The following is a 22,615-nucleotide window of genomic DNA, read 5'->3' as shown; positions in this document are numbered from 1 at the left end:
ATTTTTAATTTAAATGCAATTTGAATGTTTGTTTTTATTCTGACGCTTACCCAGAATGCAAAGCAATAATCCATCTTTGAACAAGAACGGGATCCGTTCAAACTTAACTGCCTAGAATTTGTACAGTTAACAAACAAAAACAGGTAAACGAAGACATGATAGTAGGCAAAAGGGTGCACATAAAAACTTTTAATTATATGTTTTTGAAAAATGCTCCCTTAAACATAAAATACAGAGGAAAAACAGACAATGCACTTTGTTTACGTTATATTTGTAAGATTCATGCGTGTTACTTTTGTAGTGTAGATTACCCAGATATATGTACCGTTAAAAGAATAGCCTAAGGGTTATAATCAATAAGGGAACTTGATGGCATTCATAATCAAACACATCCTTTATTTGATTTACATATGAAACATTGTAATCATGACATAACTTGTTGTAAGGTGTCTACATGTATGACATGATAAGATTATATTAGGAAGCAAACTGTAGGTTTGTAACATTTGATGCAAGAAGAAAGGTAAACTAGAATTGTTTTAGAAAAGGCAGAACATTTTATTTGGTCAGGTTCTTAATTAGATTGACATGTATACATTTATGATAATATATTACAATATTGTTCACTTCTTAGGCAATGAAACGTGTTTTAAACTGTATACACTTAAATTGAATATTTTCATATTAAGATTTATTGTTGATAACTGACAAAAAGTCAGATGAAGTAAATTATGTGGCTTAAATAGAATCCATAATGAATATGCTTTATTATTATTGATGTTTTTTTTTGAGGGGGGGGGGGGGGGGGAGCATCTTTCCTAGTATGGAAATTGTGCCCTCCTTAAAATACTTATATTTATTGTATGAAAAATTAAAATTCACTTAATGTTTCATATTGTTTCGTGTGATTAAGCATATCTTTATTTATAGGGTAATTATTTAATTGTGGCTATATCAAACTACATTTGTTAAATTAGATTATAATGAAGTAACCATAATGAATACAGTTTATTAATTTACCTGTAATTATTAAATAGATAAAGAAACATTTGTAAATTGTTACCATGATTATTATCTGATTGGAATCAAAATGAAATTACATGTCCATTGAAATTATAACAGTGACATAGTCTTGACCTGTGCATTTATTTAGAGAATACTACACAGACTCAACGGAGACAAGTTTCATGGTAAAATTAGAATGAACATATGATAAGAGAGAAAAAAAATCACATTATTGTTATTAAACCAATACTTGTATGTTTTCTCTTTCCTCTTAAATGTATTATGCTTTATAAATTGTGTGTTTACATTTCAAGTGATTACTAAGAAATTCAGAAATCATTGTATATATTAACTTCTGTTTAAATTAATACAAAGCATTAGGTTTACATATTTCTCATTATTGCATTTCACCTAATATATATGTAGGACTCGCATCTATGGTGGGTTCCATATCTATGGCAGATCTAAATCTATGGCAAATATGACGTCACAAATGCCATACAAATCATAGATCTATGGCATTTTTTTTTTTTTTTCTCCAAATCTATGGCAGATTTTTGAAATTGCGTATCTTTCTGGGAAAAAGAGTTAACTATAACTTAACAATTAAATAATGTCATATTACATGAGGGGAGGGGACATTGCAACGGTACTGTCCATTTGCAAATTAAAAGAAGAAAATCCTAATTGGCGATCTGCAACCATTATCAAGTTTTTGAATGAACAGTTATGCGTTAGTATATCTTTATTCTGACATACCTTCGTCAATACAATGGTATACAGAAGTTACATGTAATAAATAGTACAGTTATAAATTAAAATAAACATGATATGTACACTATTTACAAATCTAAGTTGAATTTAGCCAGGAGAACACACACACGAATTAATATGCCTTATAAATGTACATAGCTTTTTTAAATATGATTGTTTTGTCATATTCATTACTTCCTTAAATTTAATTATATTCGGATTATTAATATACTTTTTATCAATATACTTTTGTCTTTCTATAGCCATAAATTTACAATTCATTACATAGTGGGATTCATCTCCAAGATCTTTTAAGTCACATAGTTCGCATATTCTTTTATCTCTCTGAATTTTTTTCCATCTACCACTTTCTATCGGCAATCTGTGGTTAATTAGTCTAAATTGACATAAAGTATAAATATCACAGGGTTCCAAAATATCTAAATACTTTTCGAATCCGAAAAGTTCCTTAAAAAGGCGGTAATTTAATGTTTTTGAGTTCGTTTGAATATCTGAGTACCATGATTGTTTAAATTGATCTTGGAGAGATGTTCTAACAACAGTCTTTAACCAAATTTCATTTATACAAGTTTGAATTAACCATACATAAGATAAACCAGTATCATTTAGAATAGATTCTATACATTTCATCCAATAAAATTTAACATTATTTCCATGAGATAAACTAAACATTAATTTGTATGCTATTGTTGATAATTTACTGGGTTTGCTAAAAATCAACTTTGCCCAGTATGAAATCATGCGAACTTTGATATCTAAGCTAATAGGATAACGTCCTAATTCTCCATAAATAACACAATTCGTGGTGGAAGATTTTAGATGGAGTAGAAGTTTACAAAATTTCAAATGAACTCTTTCTAATATATCATTATTTCCAAATCCCCAAATTTCACAGCCGTAAAGTAAAACAGGTTTAACCAATTTATCAAATAAATCTTATTGACAGCTTATTGATAAGCCATGCTTTCTACCTTTTTTGATAACTTCATACATTGCTCTCGTTGCTTTTTCAGCAAGATGCTTCTTATTTGCTTTAAATGAGCCATTTTTAGAAAAATAAATCCCAAGATAATTAAACTCATTAACAATTTCTAAGTCAGAGTTACCAAAATTAAATTTAAGGTTAACAGGTTGTCTACCACTACAAAAAATCATGATTTTAGTCTTGTCTACATTGACTTTCATTTTCCAAACATTACAATATGATTCAAATTTTTCTAATAGTAATTGGAGTTCTGTGGTTGATTCAGCCATTAAAACAGTATTGTCTGCGTAGAGAATTGCAAACAGTTTAACATATAAGTCTAGTTCGTCTTCTAGGGCATCTGATATAGTTTTAAAGCCTATCAAATTCCCTTTACAAAAGAAATCTTCCAAATCGTTCAAAAAAAGCGAAAAAAGAAAAGGGGATAAATTCTCCCCTTGGCGTAGACCAATGTTGCTTGGAAAATAATCAGATTTCTCACCATTGTATGACAAACATGATTTTATATCATCATACATGTTATGAATAATTTTATACATATAACCATTAATATTATTTACAAGCATCTTATACCATAAAGCATCTCTAGTCACTGTATCAAATGCTTTCTCAAAATCGACAAAAGCACAAAACATTTTTTTCTTTTTTAATTTCAAAATTTCAAAAAAAGAGTGTAGTGTAAAGATACAATCACAAGTTGAGTAACCATTTCGGAATCCACACTGATTTTCATTAAGTAGTAAAACTTCATCAGAGAACCTTGAAAGTCTATTACTTAAAATAGCTGTAAATAATTTACCCATACAACTTACAATAGTAATGGGTCTATAGTTTTTAGGATCAAACTTATTGCCTTTGTTTTTATAAAATGGCTTGATCGTTCCAATCACCCAAGATACTGGTACTATTCCAGTTCTAAAAATCAAGTTAAACAATGCAGCATAAACATCAATAAAAAAATCGCCAGAAGTCTTAATATATTCGTTAATAATCATATCATCACCACAAGCTTTGTTATTTTTTAAATTCCTAATACATTTTAATATTTCTTCTTTCGTAATAGGACTATTTAAATTATCATTCAGTTCACTCATCAAATTTGTATCATTAGTTGGCAAGTCAATTGGATCTGAGTTACCTGAGTTTAGCTCTTTGAAAAAGTTGAGTAAATCCTCAAAATTAATATTCGGTTGTTTTGAATGTTAAATTAATAAAATGGTTCGAAAATATATATAAGACTATTTTTTACGAATCAAAGTCGTAACCATTTGTACAAAAAAGTAAAGACTTAGCCAGTCCACATAGAAAATGTCTTTTAATGTATTACAAGTACATGTACATTTAATTTTAATATCAAAAGTTGAGAATAGGCTATCAAAAAATACTGTACCCCTATAGAAAATATATGTATGCAAAGTAATTTTCAGATTTTGCAAATATGTATGGATTTCCACCTACAATGACATATAGGACCAATATGTATGACAAATTTTATATTACTTTTTTTTAACTGAAAAAATCTAATAATCCATAATCATCAGTTTGAGCAAAAATTGTCAGGAAATTTCAGCTTCTTTTATAAGATGGAGTATACAGTCCAAATCTGGAATAGCCTACTAATAGTAATATGAAATACGTTGTACAATCACTGAATAAATGTTTTAACCAATTCCTATCAATCAAAAATGGAAACAGTTATATAGATCCATCATTTATGCAGCAGCATTAATGTGTTATCCTGTAAATTTCAATTTTTAACTGGATCTTCGAAGGAAAAATCGGTTATTGATTTGGGGATGTACGGCGGGCGAGCGGGAAGGCAGGCTGCTGCCAAACAGTGTCCATTCATTAACATGAAAACACTTTGACGAAATTTTTTCAAATTTAGATATGTTGTTTCCTGTGACTAAATGAAGGTCAAGTTCAATTTTCACAATTTTAGCTTTTCTCGTTGTTGAGTTATAGCCCTTTCTCAAGAAGCCAATTTTTGATTAAAAATTCTTATTAATTACTCCATTCTGCATGTTCTGTTCAAAGATTTTTAAAAGACATTGTATTAATGATAAATGACATTTTGGATATATTTTTTCTTTTCTTTGGTAAATTGAAGAATTTTGTGGTAGGTTTGTTTGTTATTCTGTATAAACTGATTTTCTGAATGCTATATATATAATTTTTTTTTGATGTAGTGAACTCCTTTAATTAGATAATAATCTATTTTTATTAAAGGATATATTTCATTACATTACATTGTGTAGATAAAGTTGTTGACATTGATAGATAAGTTGCAATTGCAGATCTGTATTAGATTGTGACAAATGAAAGAAAAAAATATTTGGAACTATTAATTATATTTGATTATAATTTAAAAATAGATAAATATTGTGTAACATCATATCTAATTTTAGAAAATAGTTGTTAAATCATATCTAATTTTAGAGAACTATGTGTTTATAATTTATTCAGTTTGAGTTATTTCCCTTTGAGCAGAAAATTATATGGATAACATTAAACTGTTTCATTTCAACATAAATTAAATATACATAGGGTTCTTTCAAATGCTGAATCTAAACCTGTTTTTAAATATTAGATTTTTGGGCCCAGTTTTCAAGTTGGTCCAAATCAGGGTCCAAAATTAAACTTTGTTTGATTCAACAAAAAATGAATTTATGGGGTTCTTCGAAATGCTGAATCTAACCATGTATTTAGAGATTTTGTATTGTGGGCTCCTTTACCATAATAGGTATATGTCCAATTTCAAATTTTTTAGTTCTTTGACCACGTTCATTTTGTGGCACAAACCTATGTTGTGTCAAATATTCAATCACAATCCAAATTCAGAGCTGTTTTAAGCTTAAATGTAGTGTCCATACTTGCTCAACTGTTCAGGGTTCGACCTCTTCAGGAAATCCAGTTTGCTGTCACTCTGACAGACTCTTGTCTAGAGATGAATTTAAGTTATTTTATAAAAGCACATGTAATTATGAAATATTTGCATGTTTTGTTTCAGAGTTCTTGGTACATATTATAACACAACCAAGTTAGGCCAGCTATTAAAAAAAGATGTGGAATTAAGAAGAAAAGTCAAATTTAGGTAATGGATCCAGAATATGAGAAGCGTTTGCTTCGACAACAAAATGGCCAGGTTTCCCCATATAATTCTGTAAGTATTGTATACAAATTTTAATTTGAAAAATACATACATATTCTTGTTCTTATAACTACTAGCCAAAGGCAAGTAAAGCTGCATTTGAAAAACAGAAAAATAAATTTCCAAATGTAGTAGAATGTCAATTTATTTATTTGCTTAATAATTCATGTCAAATGATTAAGTGCTTAAGAACTCTTTTAATGTTAAAGTTGCAAATTTTGAAAAATTTTCAAAAACTGGTGTCATCATCTGTTCTCTACAAAATTATCTAGCTATGTATATATAATGTAAACAGGATAAATATTAATATACATAGTTATCATTACTTATTTTTTATCTTGTATATATACAATGTAGCCATGATCAAGTAAATAGGTAAAATTCCAAAACATTTGTATTATTTTGTTTGTGTGTTTTTATCTACAACCCCAATGCATGCAAACAGTTTGTAATCATCAATGTTATGAAGCTATCATAAGCTTTATACACAGGTGGATTTCATTGGAATATGTGTATCCCCATTAAAAAACAAAGTTATTAATGCCTGATGTGTTTTTACTTAGTTAGAATATATTTTGTTTTACAGCCATTGAGTTTAAGTCCTATGAGTCCAGTAGCTTCACCAAGTAAAGACAAATATGGAGACAGATTTATACCAAGTAGAGCAGGAGCTAGCTGGCATATAAATTTTAATATTCCAAAAGTTAGTATTTTAACGTAAATGCAGGCAGCTCAACATAGAATAATTATTAAAAAGAAAAAGTCCTCACAATAAATTAATGTACACATATAAGATACATGTAACAAATGATTGAATAAATGTTATGCATGACTGTTTCAAGTAAAAATATTTTCTTTTGATGTAGATAAAGAAATTTCATAAACATGTATTTCAAACCAATCCCATGTTTATTTAGATTATAAGATCAGTAAAATTTTCCATTTGAAAATCTCTCTCTGTTTTATTGCTATATATAAATAATACAATAAAATGTCTTTTTACTTCTTAAGGGAAGTCCTACATCATCACCCACTCAATCTAGTAGTAAATCTAAGGAGCCAACAGCTGATAGCAGTAAAGATGGTCTAGCTTATTATTGTTTACTGAAAAATGAACTCTTGTCAGCGGGCATTGAAGATTTGAAGGTGAGTTTTTGTGAGAATGTTTTTATGCCCCCGCCGCGGGGATATTAAGTTTTACCCTTGTACGTCCCAAAGTTTGTTTCCGTTCTCTAATTTTAGTTTGCCTCAACCAAATGTTATGAAACTTATATGCAATGCTTATTACCACAAAATACAGATCAAGTTTTAATTTTGGTGGTGTCACTTTAACTGTTCTAGAGTTATGCCCTTTACAAATGGAATAATTGCTGAATTTTTTTGTTTCCGTTCTCTAACTTTAGTTTGCCGCAACCAAATGTTGTGGTCTTATACACAATGCTTATTACCACAAAACACAGATCAAGTTTGAATTTGGGTGGCGTCACTGTAACAGTTCTAGAGTTTTGCCCCTTTAGAAATGGAATATTGCTAAAATTGCTGAATTTTTTGTTTCCGTTCTGTAACTTTAGTTTGCCTCAACCAAATGTTTTGAAACTTATACACATTGATTATTACCACAAAATACAGATCAAGATTGAATTTAGGTGGCGTCACTTTTACTGTTCTAGAGTTATGCCCCTTTACAGAAAAGGAAAAAATGCTGAATTTTTTCGTTTCTGTTCTCTAACTTAAGTTTGCCTCAACCAAATGTTATGAAACTTATACACAATACTTATTACTACAAAACTCGGATCAGTAACAAATTTGGGTAGCGTCACTTTTTCCATTCCTCAGTTATGTCCCTTTATAACTTTATATGATATGCAAGCTGGGGCATCATCTGTGTCCCATGGACACATTCCCCATTTATTATTAACTATTAAAACTTTAATCTGATGGAATAAATTGAACATCTCATAGAATAAAAGATATTTTAAAACAATGACAATACCATATATATACACATAGATATGTTTAATTTTTGTAGGATCAACAGACAGATGAAAGAAGAATTTTAGTCCCCAAAGAAAGTAAAAATCTTTTTCGTGTAAGTTTAATGATTATATTTGTAAATCTAAATAACTTTTCACTTCTATAGCTAAGTTTCTATGTTCACCCAAATATTATCTGAAAAATCTTTAAGAATCATATGTTACATCACAAACATAAGTAGCTGTGTTACTCCACTAACATAGATAGTAGTTCTTTTTTTCAATAATTGTAGTCCACACAACATACACAAAGAGCTTTTAAAAGTCAGTATGATTTAAGTTATAAATAACACCACTGTGAAGGTTTCTGACTTGAGACTGGCATATGAACATTTAGAGAGGTTATTAATTTTAAATACATTTGTAGTTTTTGAGCACTCAACCCTCTAGTCCAAATAATTATGACGTCTTGAAAGGCCATTTTATTTTTTTCTGTGACGCCTTCCTACGACATCATAACGCTGAAGCAATTTTTTTCGTCTGCACTTTTGAGAGAGAACTTTGATACCCAATTTTGCCATGAAATCTTCATAGACCGCTAGAAATTTTTGTATATATACAAAGTCTTACCTTTTGTGTGCTTGTTGGTGCAAAATATTTCCAGAAATTTCCAAAAGTAATGGTAAAAGAAGGTACAATTCCATTTGAGGTGTGAAATGTTCTACTTTGCGTTTAAAATGGTTTCCCTGATTTCCCAAGATCCTTCACTTATGGAGAGTATAAAATACCAAACTCCATAAAATTTGATGGACCCGAATACCCGGAACATTCAATTTATATTATCTGGAAATTTGGGTCTGCCAAATTTTACCAAGTTTGATATTTTATACTCATCGGAAGTGAAGAATCTTGGGAAATCAAAGTAGATCATTGCACACCTCAAATGGAATCCTATTTGTTACAGAAAAAAAATTAAGATAGCCTTTCAAGATGTTATAATTATTTGGACTATCAACCCTCCCCCTTATAAATCGATCAAAAGGTTCATAGAGGTTTATGAACTTTATATGGTTTTGCCTAAATTGTATCAGAGTGAAATTGGTTATAACATATAGAATAAATAATATCTTACAATGACAAAAACTGAAAAAATGCTGTAATAAGTCTATTTGACAATTAGCGAAACATAAAAACTTATGCATGAGTTTGATCAAGTAAAGATGCACATGATTGATTTCATGCTTAACTGGCTAGCTATAGTGTATGTTAACCATTTGTTAATTACACATGATTGATTTCATGCTATAAAACTGGTTAGCTATAGTGTATATTAGCCATTTGTTAATTACTACTTGTTTTATTTTATAGTATCATGTTCCTAGAAGAAGTTTAGATTTTAGTGATTCATCTCCGTATTCATTATCACCAGTAGGAAGTAAAAGTCAACGACTTCTTAGATCTCCAAGAAAGGTAGATATAAAAATAATCTTGAAATTATTAGTGGAATATGATATATATCAACTGACTTGTATTGATATTACAAAATAGCAAGTTGATCTGACTTTAAACCCTTGTTGGTAAATTTTGATAGTTACATTAACCTAACATTAATCAGGGTTAAATGTAAAACAAATGTAATTGGTTGAACTTGAAAAATGTCATATTATGGCGATGTAAAATATCTGTCTCTTACAAAAAATAAAGAGATTTGTGGAATATATACTTGCAGATGGATGTCATCATAATATGCATTATAAAGTGAAATTTTGAAGTGTGTATACACTTAATATACTTAATATTTGGAACTTCAAAATTGCTAACATGCATATGGTGTGACATGAAATACTACGATAAAAATGTCTAAAATTGTTTTATGAGAGTAAATCAGAGAAGATTGCATTATTGAGAATTGAGAGCAAAACATATTCATTGTTGATTTTTACAACTTTTATTCTAGGCTGTGAGAAAGATATCAAAGATACCATTTAAGGTGTTAGATGCTCCTGAACTGCAGGATGATTTTTATTTAAACTTGGTGGATTGGTCATCACAGAATGTTCTAAGTGTTGGACTTGGTACCTGTGTTTATCTGTGGAGTGCATGTACTAGTCAGGTAAATTTAATGATGTAGTACCAACTTGTCTCTATGGAGTGTAGGTACTAGTCAGGTAAAAACAAAGAAGATATTGTAGTACCAACAAGTCTCTATGGAGTGTATGTATTAGTCAGGTCAAAAAACAAAAAAGATGTTGTTGTACCAACATGTCTGTATGGAGTTTATGTATTAGTCCTGTAAAAAACAAGATGTACTTGTGTGTATAATGTAACTATGGAGTGCATATAGTAGGCATGTAAAAATAATGAAGTACCTTCAAAGCTTTATGCATGTACTAGAAAAGTTAAATTTGTGGCGTATCACCTGTGTATATCTGTAGAGTACATGTAATATATAAGCAAAAGTACTTGTGTTTATCTATGGAGTGCATGTACACATGTACCAGGCATGGTAAAATTGATGCAGTACCGGTGAAGGTATATACATGTACTAGACAGGCAAAATAAATGCTGTTGTGGTACTTGTATCTATGGAGTGAATGTTGTCCTGGGGAGTTTTTCATTTATTTTACAATTAACTACAGTATTCTTGGAATTTTTACATAAAGCTGTCCATTCAATATAGATAGCTGTCTTTACAATATTGAGCTCAGCTCAATACAAGAGGACATTCATATTATACTGGATACATCCCTCTATTATTTTTTTTTTTTGTGATTACAAGAAAAAATCGAGATGCAGACAGTTCATCTGCATAAAACAATTTGAATATAGCAATAATTGTAATTGTATAATGTTTTACAGGTGACAAGACTATGTGATTTATCAAGTGATGGAGATACAGTAACATCAGTATCATGGTCAGAAAGGGTATGTTATTTCACCAATATATCATGCACACACAAAAAGATTTGCATTCATAGCAAAATCAGATGTACATTTTAAGACGTTTTTTGTTTCTTAAAAAAGTGCTAAGTACTGCTGCAAATGTTTGTTATTTCATGACAAACTTTTTATACGACCGCAAAAAAATTTTGTGGTCGTTTATTGGTATGACGTTGGCATCGTGGTCGTCCGAAGACACATTGGTTTTCGCACTCTAACTTTAGTTTAAGTGAATGGATCTCTATGAAATTTTACCATAAGGTTCAATACCACAAAAGGAAGGTGGGGAATGATTTTGGGGGTTATGGTACCAACAGTTAAGGAATTAGGGGCCAAAAGTAAGCATTTTGTAACTTCCAGACATAACTTGTGTGTTAGTGTATGGATCTCTCTGACATTGTACCACACGTTTCCATATCACAAAGGGAATGCTGGGATTGATTTTGGGGGTAATTGCCTCCAAATTTTAGGAATTAGGGGCCAAAAAGGGGCAAAAAACAAGCATTTAGTCTAGTTTCATGACAATAACTTGTGTGTAAGTGTATGGATCTCTCTGACATTGTACTACAAGGTTCCATACCACAAAGGGAAAGCTGGAATTGAGTTTGGGGGTAATTGCCCACAACGTTTAGGAATAAGGAGCCAAAAAGGGGCCAAAAATAAGCATTTTTCTAGTTTCCAGACAATAACTTGTGTTCAAGTGTATGGATCTCTCTGAAATTGTACTGTAAGGTACCATACCACAAAGGGAAGGCTGGGATTGATTTTAAGGGTAATTGCCTCAAAATTTTAGGGGCCAAAAAGGGGCAAAAACAAGCATTTTTCTAGAATCCAGACAATAACTTGTGTTCAAATGTATGGATCTCTCTGAAATTGTACTGCAAGGTACCATACCACAAAGGGAAGGCTGGGATTGAGTTTGGGGGTGATGAATCATAAGGGGGTTCAAAAAATTTGGGGGAGGGATTTTTTTTTTCTTTAAAATTTTCCATTTTAAATTGGTTATTTCTGATTTATATATAAAAGCAAATAATAATGATATGGTTTGAATAGGTGAATTAAAAAATTTTAAGTTCTTAGACCACATTCATTCTGTGTCAGAAACCTATGCTGTGTCAAATATTTAATCACAATCCAAATTCAGTGCTGTATCAAGCTTGAATGTTGTGTCCATACTTGCCCCAACTGTTCAGGGTTCGACCTCTGCAGTTGTATCAAGCTGTGCCCAGCGGAGCATTTTATTTTAAAATACATCTAAACAGCATACAAGTAATTTCTTGTGAACATTAATTTTTGAGATGTATTTCAATCGTGTGTATGGATGGGTTAAAATGCTGGTTATTAATTGTATAGTTGACAAAATTTACAGTACTGTCAAAAGCTGAGATGTAGTTGAATTAAATTTAGCAGAGTATAATTGTTTAAAATGTCAGATTTTCAAAGGGCATGTGATACATTTGTAAGGGGAGATAATTTCGCATCTAAAATTTATGTGAAGCTTTTGCAATGTTGCTAATGACTGCATATCAAAATTGACTTTGTTTCAAAATGTAAAGAGGAAAAAGCGATCTCTTCTGTATAGTATGCAGTTAAGACTCATGTATGATTTACTCTTTAAAAAAACTTGTTCACGATGTACTGTTATCTGTTATTCTGTCCAAGTAGAGGTTGATTTTTGTCGAGCCTGCGACTTTTGTTGCAAAAGCAAGACAAAGCAATCCTACATTCCGTTGGCGTCAACGGCGTCCACAAATATTCACTCTGTGGTTAAAGTTTTTAAAATTTTAATAACTTTCTTAAACTATACTTGATTTCTACCAAACTTGGACAGAAGCTTGTTTATGATCATAAGATAGTATCCAGAAGTAAATTTTGTAAAAAAAAAAATCCTGTTTATCCGTATTTTATTCATAAATGGACTTACTTTTTCTGCCAGGAAACATTACATTCACTCTGTGGTTAAAGTTTTTCAAATTTTAATAACTTTCTTTAACTATCCTGGATTTGTACCATACTTGGACAGAAGCTTGTTTATGATCATAAGATAGTATTCAAAAGTGAATTTTGTTAAAAAAAAATCCTGTTTATCCATATTTTACTTATAAATGGACTTAGTTTTTCTGCCAGTTAACATAACATTCACTCTGTGGTTAAAGTTTTCAAAATTTTAATAACTTTCTTAAACTATCCTGGATTTGTACCAAATTTGGACAGGAGCTTGTTTATGATCAAAAGCTAGTATCTAGACGGAAATTTTGTAAAAAAAAATTTCCTGTTTTTCTGTATATTACTTATAAATGGACTTAGTTTTTCTTCCAGTTAACATTACATACAGTCTGCAGTTAAAGTTTTTAAAACATTTATTACATTCATAAACCATCCTGGATTCTTACCAAACTTGAACAGAAGCTTCTTACATTCAAAAGATAGTATCTAGAGGAAATTTTTTAATAATAATTTCCCCATTTTTGTTGAGCTTGCGAATAACAGCAAAAGTAGGCGAAACACTGGGTTCCGCAGAACCCTTACGAATTTTTATTATAACGTATAGTTTATTATTCTGTCCAAGTAGAGGTTAATTTTTATTATAACGTATAGTTTATTATTCTGTCCAAGTAGAGGTTGATTTTTATTATAACATATATTGTATTTAAAATCTAGACAATGCCAGATTTCATTCACTGTGCAGAGAGGTTCTGGAAAATACTAATAGAGTAAATTATTGTTTTAACCTTGATATATACACTTTATAAATATATTTTTTCCAGGGGCATTTAGTATCAGTAGGAACACATAAAGGATTTGTACAGATATGGGATGTAGCAGCAAATAAAAAAATAAATACATTATCAGGTCATAGTGCTAGAGTAGGTAAGTAAATTTATATGAAATAATTCATTCATTCCTAGTGTAAAATTCAGGAAGAGTGATAAATGGGAATATTTAAGATCATAAAGGTTTATGGACTGAACACTTTCACTGTAGACTGACCTTATTCATATACTCATATGATTTGACACTTCAAATATGATGTATCAGTGCACATTTAATACACTTTTATGATTGGACAAGACACTCCTATTTAAGTTTTCAGAATGGATGTGTAGAGTTAAGGCCATATCAATTAAAATCATAAACATTGTACCCTATAAGTAGTTGAGGTACAAACTAAAGTAATTAGAAACCTAATACAAGCAAATCCCTTGATTTGCAAAATAAGATAAACAAAGATGTAATTTTTTTTTTTATCCCCAAGGATATCTCATATACTAGTATACACCTTTGATATTTATTGTACCCTTGATATTGATTTACACATTTACAATGGTCTTATTCTAATATTCCAGGAGCATTAGCATGGAATGGAGATGTTTTATCATCAGGAAGTAGAGACAGATTGATATTACAAAGAGATATTCGCACACCTTCTATTGTGCCAGAACGTAAATTAACAGGACACAAACAGGAAGTGTGTGGACTCAAGTGGTCACCTGATCACCAACATTTAGCATCAGGTGGCAATGACAATAAATTGTTTGTGTGGAACATGAATAGTACAATACCAGTTCAGACTTATAATGAACATTTAGCTGCTGTAAAGGCTATTGCATGGTCTCCTCATCAGCATGGACTATTAGCTAGTGGGGGAGGTACTGCAGATAGGTGTATTAGATTCTGGAATACATTAACATGTCAGCCATTGCAGTGTGTTGATACAGGATCACAAGTGTGTAACTTAGCCTGGTCAAAGCACTCAAATGAAATTGTAAGTTGTATATTACATATTTTAATTATCCACACATGAAATTTTTGTCAAATTTTGTATTGGGTGGGGTATAATTAGTGAGCAATGGCTTACAGTACTTCTTGTTTTTTCTCATTCTTCAGAGAACAACAATATCTGTATTTATTGAACTTATTTATATCAAGGGAGTTATTAATCTACAAAACTAATGGAAATGATTTAAGCAAATAGCAAAGATATGAAGGGAGGTAATCTTATCAATGCTAGAAAATTTACAAATGTATTTCATTGTTGTCTCCCTTCACTTAGAATTGTTAATGACATAATTTGATTTTATAATAATTATATAAATACTATATTTTTTTCAGGTTAGTACTCATGGTTATTCACAAAATCAAATATTAGTATGGAAATATCCTTCACTTGTTCAAATTGCCAAATTAACAGGACATACATACAGAGTATTATATCTAGTAAGTATTTATTGGTTAGTTTTGATAATAATAAAAGGGAGAATAGATAAAAGAAAATCCAGATCAGGAAATGAAGGGCACCACTGGAGAGTTCAGTCATGTTATTGTAAATAAGCATTGATCTATGAATTGAGTTTTAAAAAACTTGATGAGCTGCAGATCATATCCCTTTCATTTATCTATATATATAACATGTATAAGCAAGTTGTCAACAAATTTTACTGCATTCTAACTTACTTGTATGAAATAATGATTTCAATCAATTTATTTATTTCTGAGTTACTCCTTGACTTGATGGTTAACCTTTCGAGTCCAGATTACTTTATTGTGAAACCTTTGTTAAGATGTATTGATAGCAATTGGTTTTAAAATCAAGATAAAATAATTATTATACCTATTCTTGCTATACATTTTGTTGCTTGTAAATTTGTTATGGTGAGTTTGGAATAACCATGTATCTCAGAATGTTAACTTTACTTGTGTGGGTAGTAATGAGATGCTTGCCACGCATTTTTTCTGTTTCTAAGGTCTGTACAACAAATCATCTCAAACCCTATTGGCTACAGATATGTATGTAATCTTACACCAGTATTTACAAACATAAGAGTAAACTTAGATATATCTAGGTTTATTAATTTTTGTCAAGAAATAGATAGTGTCGAGGAAAAACAGGTGTAGAAATAAAATCTTGTGTCAATCTGACCAGGTGTGCAAGTTCCTCTTAAATTGACTTGCCATTTGCATGGAATTAAAGGATCATAAAATTATTTGCCACAGGCTAAGGAGAGACCTCTTATATAGACCCCAGCAAAACCCTGTAACGTTTTGTTGCAGAAAGGGTTGATCCTTTAAATTTTTATATATTGTGCCTTACGCCTAAATGATGGATGGTCAATGATAAGAACTTGTTGATTAGTAGTCTAGATGGAAATTTAATTCCAAAAGATCAATCATTTTCATTAGGCTAAGAAATAAATACTTAGGCCTTAAAGGGTACATTATTCTAGTTTATACAGTTTATAACAGAGTGATTTATCAATTGTGGTTATAAATGAATTCATTTACAATGAATGTGCATGCATAGCATACATAAAGGAATATTACCAGTATTATTTGAAGAAATGATATTTTAGGGAAGTGATTCAGAGCATCAGCTAATCATTTGATATTTTAAACATTATATTGGGACAACTACACCATGTTTGAATTTGATGAATGTTACATTTATTGTCTATAGTTGTGTCCCTTATGATATAAGTAAAATTTACTAACAGTAAGAACTACAGCAGCACCATGGTAAATTTTGCAACCTTTTGAAAACACTGACCTGACCTAAAGTTGCTAACTTCTAAGTCGTTTGGTCCCTGTTTAAAATTTAAAATTGGTAATCATACCACATCTTATTGTCCAGCCTGCGACTTGCAGAAAGATCGACATAGGGAAAGTGATCCGGCTGCGGCGGCGTTAGCTAACTTCTTAAAAGCTTAATATTTCAGAAGGTAGAAGACCTAGATGCTTCATACTTTGTATAAAGATGCCTTATGATTGATATGAAGTTTCCGTCTGTCATATGTCCATTGTCCTTGACCTCATTTTCATGGTTCAGTGACTACTTGAAAAAAAAGTTAAGATTTTTTGTAATGTTAATTTCTCTCTTATGAGTAATAGGATAACTATATTTTGTATGTGCGTACTTTGCAAGGTCCTCATGCCTATCAGACAGTTTTCACTTGACCTCGACCTCATTTCATGGATCAGTGAACAAGGTTAAGTTTTCGTCGTCAAGTCCATATCTCAGATACTATAAGCAATAGGTCTACTATATTTGGTGTATGTAATGATTGTAAGGTGTACATGTCCAACTGGCAGGTGTCATCTGACCTTGACCTCATTTTCATGGTTCATAGGTAAATGTTAAGTTTTTGTGTTTTGGTCTGTTTTTCTAATACTGTGTGCAATAGGTCAACTATATTTAGTGTATGGAAATATTTTACAATGCCAGGTTTAATTTGACCTTGACCTCATTTTTACAGTTCATTGCTTAATGTTAAGTTTTTGTGTTTTGGTCTGTTTTTCTAATACTGTATGCAATAGGTCAACTATATTTGGTGTATGGAAATATTTTACGATGTACATGTCAATCTTGCAGGTTTTATTTGACCTGGACCGCATTTTCACGGTTCATTGCTCAGTGTTAAGTTTTTGTGTTTTGGTCTGTTTTTCTAATATTCAAGGCATTAGAAATTACAGAATACGTTCCATTATTTTTCTGGTGAAGTGGTTGCAGGTTAAGTTCTGAGTCCCAATTAAACATTTTTTGTGGAAGTTATGACCCTATGATATTGTAAATTGCTTGAATAATCAGTCTTACCCACTCTATTTGTATGACCTAAATCAATTGGTCAGCTATTTGGAGCATAATCATATCATAAGAAGTTGCAGATAATGATTTTAATTTCAATCTGGTTTAGCAATTATATATATAATTATATACATGTTATCACTAATGTGAAAGATTTGGTCCTAGGACATAGAAAATTGCTTGAAAATATCAGTTTTCAGAGAGAGCACAACTAATTCTTCAGGAGATTGGTAGGGGCTACAAGTTATTGAATATTTTTGCAGCTTTCCATTAAGATAAAAAAACACTTACTGAGGTTGTCAGGTGCGTTCAACTCAAATCTTAATTGACTAGGATTGTCAGTTTTCCTGCAGAAAGTGTGTGGTTCTCTTTGGGCACTGCAGCTTCCTACACCAATAAAAAGTGGCTGCTAATGATATAACCAATGGTTCTGAAGGTGGTATTAAACACCAAATAATCAATCATTAATGAAAAGATGGAAACTCTAAACTACATACGCAATAACCCCGCTTAATTTGAATTGAAAATTTGTTGACCTCCATTATGATTTAAAGCTTGTCTCATATAAATGTAAACTCATACACTGTTCCTGCATGTAGGGGATATTATATTGAATCCTCCAAATGCATTTTTTAGGAGTTGACCCTTTTCCCCTGCTTATGATAGATTAAATTATAATATTGGCCAGTCATAATATAATTTTTTTGATAATTAGGGACTCATTGAATTAGTTTTTACAGTTGAAAATGTCCTTTTAAAAAAAAATCTGGACTTATTTGATATTGATTTAAAAACTCAAACATGTAAAAGAAATTAAGTATTTTTTAGAAACTAATGCTTTAATAATAAATGCATGATAAAGGAGTTTGTTGAAATATATAAAACTTGTGTAAACACAATTTAATTTTACCTTAACTCATTGATTCTTACATTTTCTCACATAGATCTTAATTTCACCTTTGTACATGGAGATATATACTTTGATAGTTAGATAAATAGTAAGAATGGAGATTAAAAGATAAATATTAGATAAACCCTTCTTAGCACAGCTATAAATAATCAGGTGCAGTAAACAGTTTCTCTGAGACTCAATGTTTCCACTATGTCGTAACTATTTCCTATAATTTATTCTAACTTTTAATGATTAAAAGCGATGATTTTGATACTTGCACAGTACTATGCTTTGTTGCCTATTTTCCCACATGTTTATCAGATAGATGGTTATCATCTTGTCAAGATAACATTACATCATTGGTATTCTACGTGTAAACAGGCATGCTGTAACATGTCACTGACATACACATCATTAGCATGCATTTATCATGGAGCTGTTGAAGGTGCATGCTGCTGCACTTGATCCTGTTGGCATTTACCAAACACATTTTTGTACGGATTTGCACCTTGGGTTATATGAGGTTTACCTGGAGATTTTTGTGGTTTATTGGTTCAGTTTTAATAAAAAAATGGGTCAGCTGTTGTCAGTGAATTAAGCTGTTTATTGCTAATTAAACTCAAGACAGAAGTCCTAGCAGTGGCCAGTGATTGCAGTATCTACTATGTTCTTATATGTTTTCTACTGCTCTTTTAAAAAGCCCCAAATTGGGAAATTTCAACCTATATTTAATATGCTGTAATTCATACACTTATATAATTAATATTTCTATGCCCATTTGTTTATGAATAAAACAAGTTAACTGTGTTTTAGGCAATGTCACCAGATGGAGAAGCCATTGTAACAGGAGCTGGGGATGAAACTTTACGTTTTTGGAATGTTTTCAGTAAAACTAGGTCAACAAAAGTAGGTATTAACCACATGTGACTAATACATGTAGTAAATTTTTCATAAAACCACAATGTCACATCTGAAATTTTAAAAGGATACTCCTAATTTGTTTTTAAGTAAAGAATCATGATTTAAAAGCTATCAAAATATTTATGGTGTACATTTTAGTTGTAAAGTTTCAGTTAAATTTAAATCACAAAACTGAACTTATACAATGATATCATATGGTGACTTACACTCATCTGAAGACACTTTCTTTACTTACAATTCCATCAAAATAATTGGTTACTGGTACTCATGTTTTGCAACTATTTTGGTACAGGCAGGCAGGTTTCTTTAGCATAGTTCTTATACAGTATGCATCTTTTAAGTGGTATCAACAACAGTTTATGTTTATGTAGCTGTGAAATTTATCCTAAGCATGGAATATAACATTTAAAATAACATCAGAAATTCACTTGAAACAGATCCAATCTTAGGATCAAAATTCAAACAGAACTAAAACACTTTTGAAAAATGTTCTGTCTCTCACCAATTTAAAAGAAAAAAGCACTGAAGTTTTCCGAATTGACCTTCATGAAGAATGCTCTCAGCAAATAGTTTTGAAATCCAAAGATGTATAAGTATATGGACTGGTATATTGTTTGGTTAATTTGGCCCAAACCATTTCTAAATGTATTGTGCAACAGAATGAAATTACTACCATATTTTAACATCATACAATAATTTAATTGTTATGTTTTGTTTGTAATTTGTATAAGATATTACCACACGCACTCATCAATTTGTTTATTTATTTTCAGGAATCTAAATCTGTGTTGAATCTCTTCACAAGAATCCGGTGATGTTAAACAGAGAAAGTTGAATTCAGGAAATTAATTTCACTCAATGAATTTTATGTGTTCGGTTAGAGCTTGCCTTGACATCCATTTTATTTTTATAAGTTAATGTATGTTTTATGAAGGATTTTGTGGGAACAAGCAAAACCTCAAGATGTCTGGCAAGCTATAAATTATTTTAACGTTTTTTATAGAATTTTATTTTTTACCCTCCACATAAATTTAATGTGTAAAGTGCTTTTTAAGTCCAGTACCAAAAATATTTTGTCCGAATTGATTCCATCAGACTGAATTGCAAAAAAATTGAACTGGCAAAACAAAAGTTACCCTCTTTTTTTTTTATATATCAGATTAACATATTTCAGGTTTTATAAAAGTCTGTTTCTATTTTTTCCATTTATTAATTTTGTTATGCATTTAAAAAACAAAACAACAAAAATTGTGTAATACAAATAAGTTATGTGATATGGAGGAATGTTAGATTTTTATTTAATTTTCAGACACAAGTATGTCTGTTGTTGTTTTTTGTTGTTCAAGTTTTTCCATGATTTTATTTAGTTGCCAGTATAAAAAAATTTGAACTGCCGAATAACAAGTGAAAGGGTAAATGGATATTTACGTCTTATTCATTTCAATATTTTTTCATTTATCATTTGAAGACTTAGTTTCTTGAAAGTTATGGTAGAATTCTTTTTTATTTAAATTGACCATACACTTGATAAGTGAATCTTATTATACATTTATATAATCTGCTATTGAAATTGTAAATGTGGTTTTTAAAAGCCTGCATTGTTAATTATTTGGAATTTGGTTTATCATGCAGTATAAAATTTGGTAAAAACAATAAACTGATATTACACTACTATTATGCAATTCTTAGTGTTATAAACATCTTTAGATATTGAAAACAGTTTTATTCAACAGTTTGACATTTTATATTTAAAGATAAATTTTATAGTATTTATTTTAAATTTTGATAATTAAATTTACTGTTTTGGGACATTTTAGGCTTTTTACCAGTATTTTTTAATTTATAATCTTTTATACATTGCTGAAGGAGGAAAGAGAAACAATTTTATTACGGATATTGGAACAAAAATACTTTCCTCTGATCTTATACAACCTTCACTACTTTACTGTTGGATATATGTATAATATAGGTCAATATTATTACATATGTAACTCTTATACAAAAGTCCATAATCTTTTTTATCTGTTTACTTCTTTTCTCGATACTTGTTCTCTCTTTTATTATATCAAATTATTTATCAATTGCATTTCATACATTTCATGTTTAAGGAAAACAAAAAATGGATTTATTTCTTTACTCCTTTCTTTCTAAATGTGTTAATGTCAGTTGTTGTGTATTGAAAAAAAACATTTTGTATGCATGCAGAAATTATCACTCTGTGTTACATAATCATCATGAAAATAATAAAAAATATCTTGATTACAATATATTTATGTGATTTATGAGAAATTCAAATACAATAAGCATTAACACACGTGTCAAAAGGTTGACACGCTATATACTTGTCAAGTAACTATTGATAGTAGTTTTTTTTTAATAAGTTATTTTGGAAATTAAGGCTTCTCTATCTTCTTACTGAAGTGTCAGTTAACCATAGATTTTGATAGGGCTGTGTTAATTGAAGAAGGATGAATCACAAATGACTACCTACAGAATTTTTATGCCCCCGCCCAGGGATGATTCTACTATATAATTTAGGGCCGCTGAGCGGCCCTAAAATTGGCAGTTGGCCCCAAAAAAATGTATGCAAACATAAATTCCCAATTCAGGAACAAATAAACAAAAAATTCTATATTTCTGGAAATGTTTCCGTCGCCGATTTAGGCAACTATAATTTTTCATAGTTTTGTCGTCAAAGCGTTTTAAAATCTGTATAAGAATGCTGTCAATGATCACATTTTAGTAACAATGATTCAATTATGTCAACGTGTGGTAAATGATTTCAGGAGCGGAATCAGACCCCTCATATGAAATTGACGAAAATACTATGGGAGTATTTGATCTCGTAAAAGTAATCCAAATAAGTATGACGTCTTGAAAGACCAATTTTATTTTTTTGCTGTGACACCTTCCTACGACAGCAAAAAAATTAAATAACCTTTCAAGACTTCATAATTATTTGGACTATAGTAAAAGCAGATTGCCCAACAGGTTGATAAAAAAAGATGTTTTTTGTCAAAATGGGTCTCGTAAAAGCAAACCTCGGCAGAGAGCAAAATTTAGATTTTGATATATCATTGATGAATTTAATGGGCGCCGATCTTGTAAAAGCAGATAATATGATGGAAACTTGTTTTATATAAAAAAAAAAAATTATTTTGTCTGGCTCAAGACAAGTCTTAACTGTCTGAATGTTTTTGAAAATACATGTTAATAGATCATTCATGAAAAAGGATGTCGACACACTATGGAACTGTTTCAAAAGTTGTAAAGATGCTCCAAATAATACTATAATACAATGGTTCAATGCTTAAATTTCTTGTTTCTTAAAGTTACACCTTAAAGTAAAACTTGGACATAATTATAATAGTCCCAGAGTAAAACACATATTAAA

The 22,615-nt window shown here is 30.3% G+C and overlaps 1 protein-coding gene across 1 annotated transcript; it reads left to right on the top strand.

Moving 5' to 3' along the window:
• Nucleotides 1–56: 56 nt before the first annotated feature.
• LOC127727695 (fizzy-related protein homolog) lies at nucleotides 57–21,488 on the top strand. Its single transcript, XM_052234814.1, has 13 exons — nucleotides 57–143; nucleotides 5,775–5,927; nucleotides 6,502–6,618; nucleotides 6,927–7,061; nucleotides 7,945–8,004; nucleotides 9,257–9,358; nucleotides 9,846–10,001; nucleotides 10,748–10,813; nucleotides 13,597–13,699; nucleotides 14,176–14,594; nucleotides 14,942–15,046; nucleotides 19,114–19,206; nucleotides 19,995–21,488. Exons 2-13 carry the CDS (start codon nucleotides 5,862–5,864, stop codon nucleotides 20,034–20,036), a joined length of 1,464 nt encoding a protein of 487 aa, XP_052090774.1. The 5' UTR covers nucleotides 57–143; nucleotides 5,775–5,861; the 3' UTR covers nucleotides 20,037–21,488.
• The last annotated feature ends 1,127 nt before the right edge of the window (nucleotides 21,489–22,615 follow it).

The sequence above is a fragment of the Mytilus californianus genome, unplaced genomic scaffold (genome assembly GCF_021869535.1).
Source record: "Mytilus californianus isolate M0D057914Y unplaced genomic scaffold, xbMytCali1.0.p SCAF_1, whole genome shotgun sequence".
Lineage (NCBI taxonomy): Eukaryota > Metazoa > Mollusca > Bivalvia > Mytilida > Mytilidae > Mytilus > Mytilus californianus.
Note: the sequence above shows the minus strand (reverse complement) of the source record. Positions and strands in the feature narration are given on the sequence as shown.

What these genes read in the sequence shown, in the direction of transcription:
- LOC127727695 (XM_052234814.1), top strand. Translation starts at nt 5,862, where the DNA reads ATGGATCCAGAATATGAGAAGCGTTTGCTTCGACAACAAAATGGCCAG. An exon ending in TTCTTAGATCTCCAAGAAAG is followed by an intron (nt 9,359 to 9,845) that starts GTAGATATAAAA and finishes CTTTTATTCTAG; the next exon opens with GCTGTGAGAAAGATATCAAA. An exon ending in CAGTATCATGGTCAGAAAGG is followed by an intron (nt 10,814 to 13,596) that starts GTATGTTATTTC and finishes TATTTTTTCCAG; the next exon opens with GGGCATTTAGTATCAGTAGG.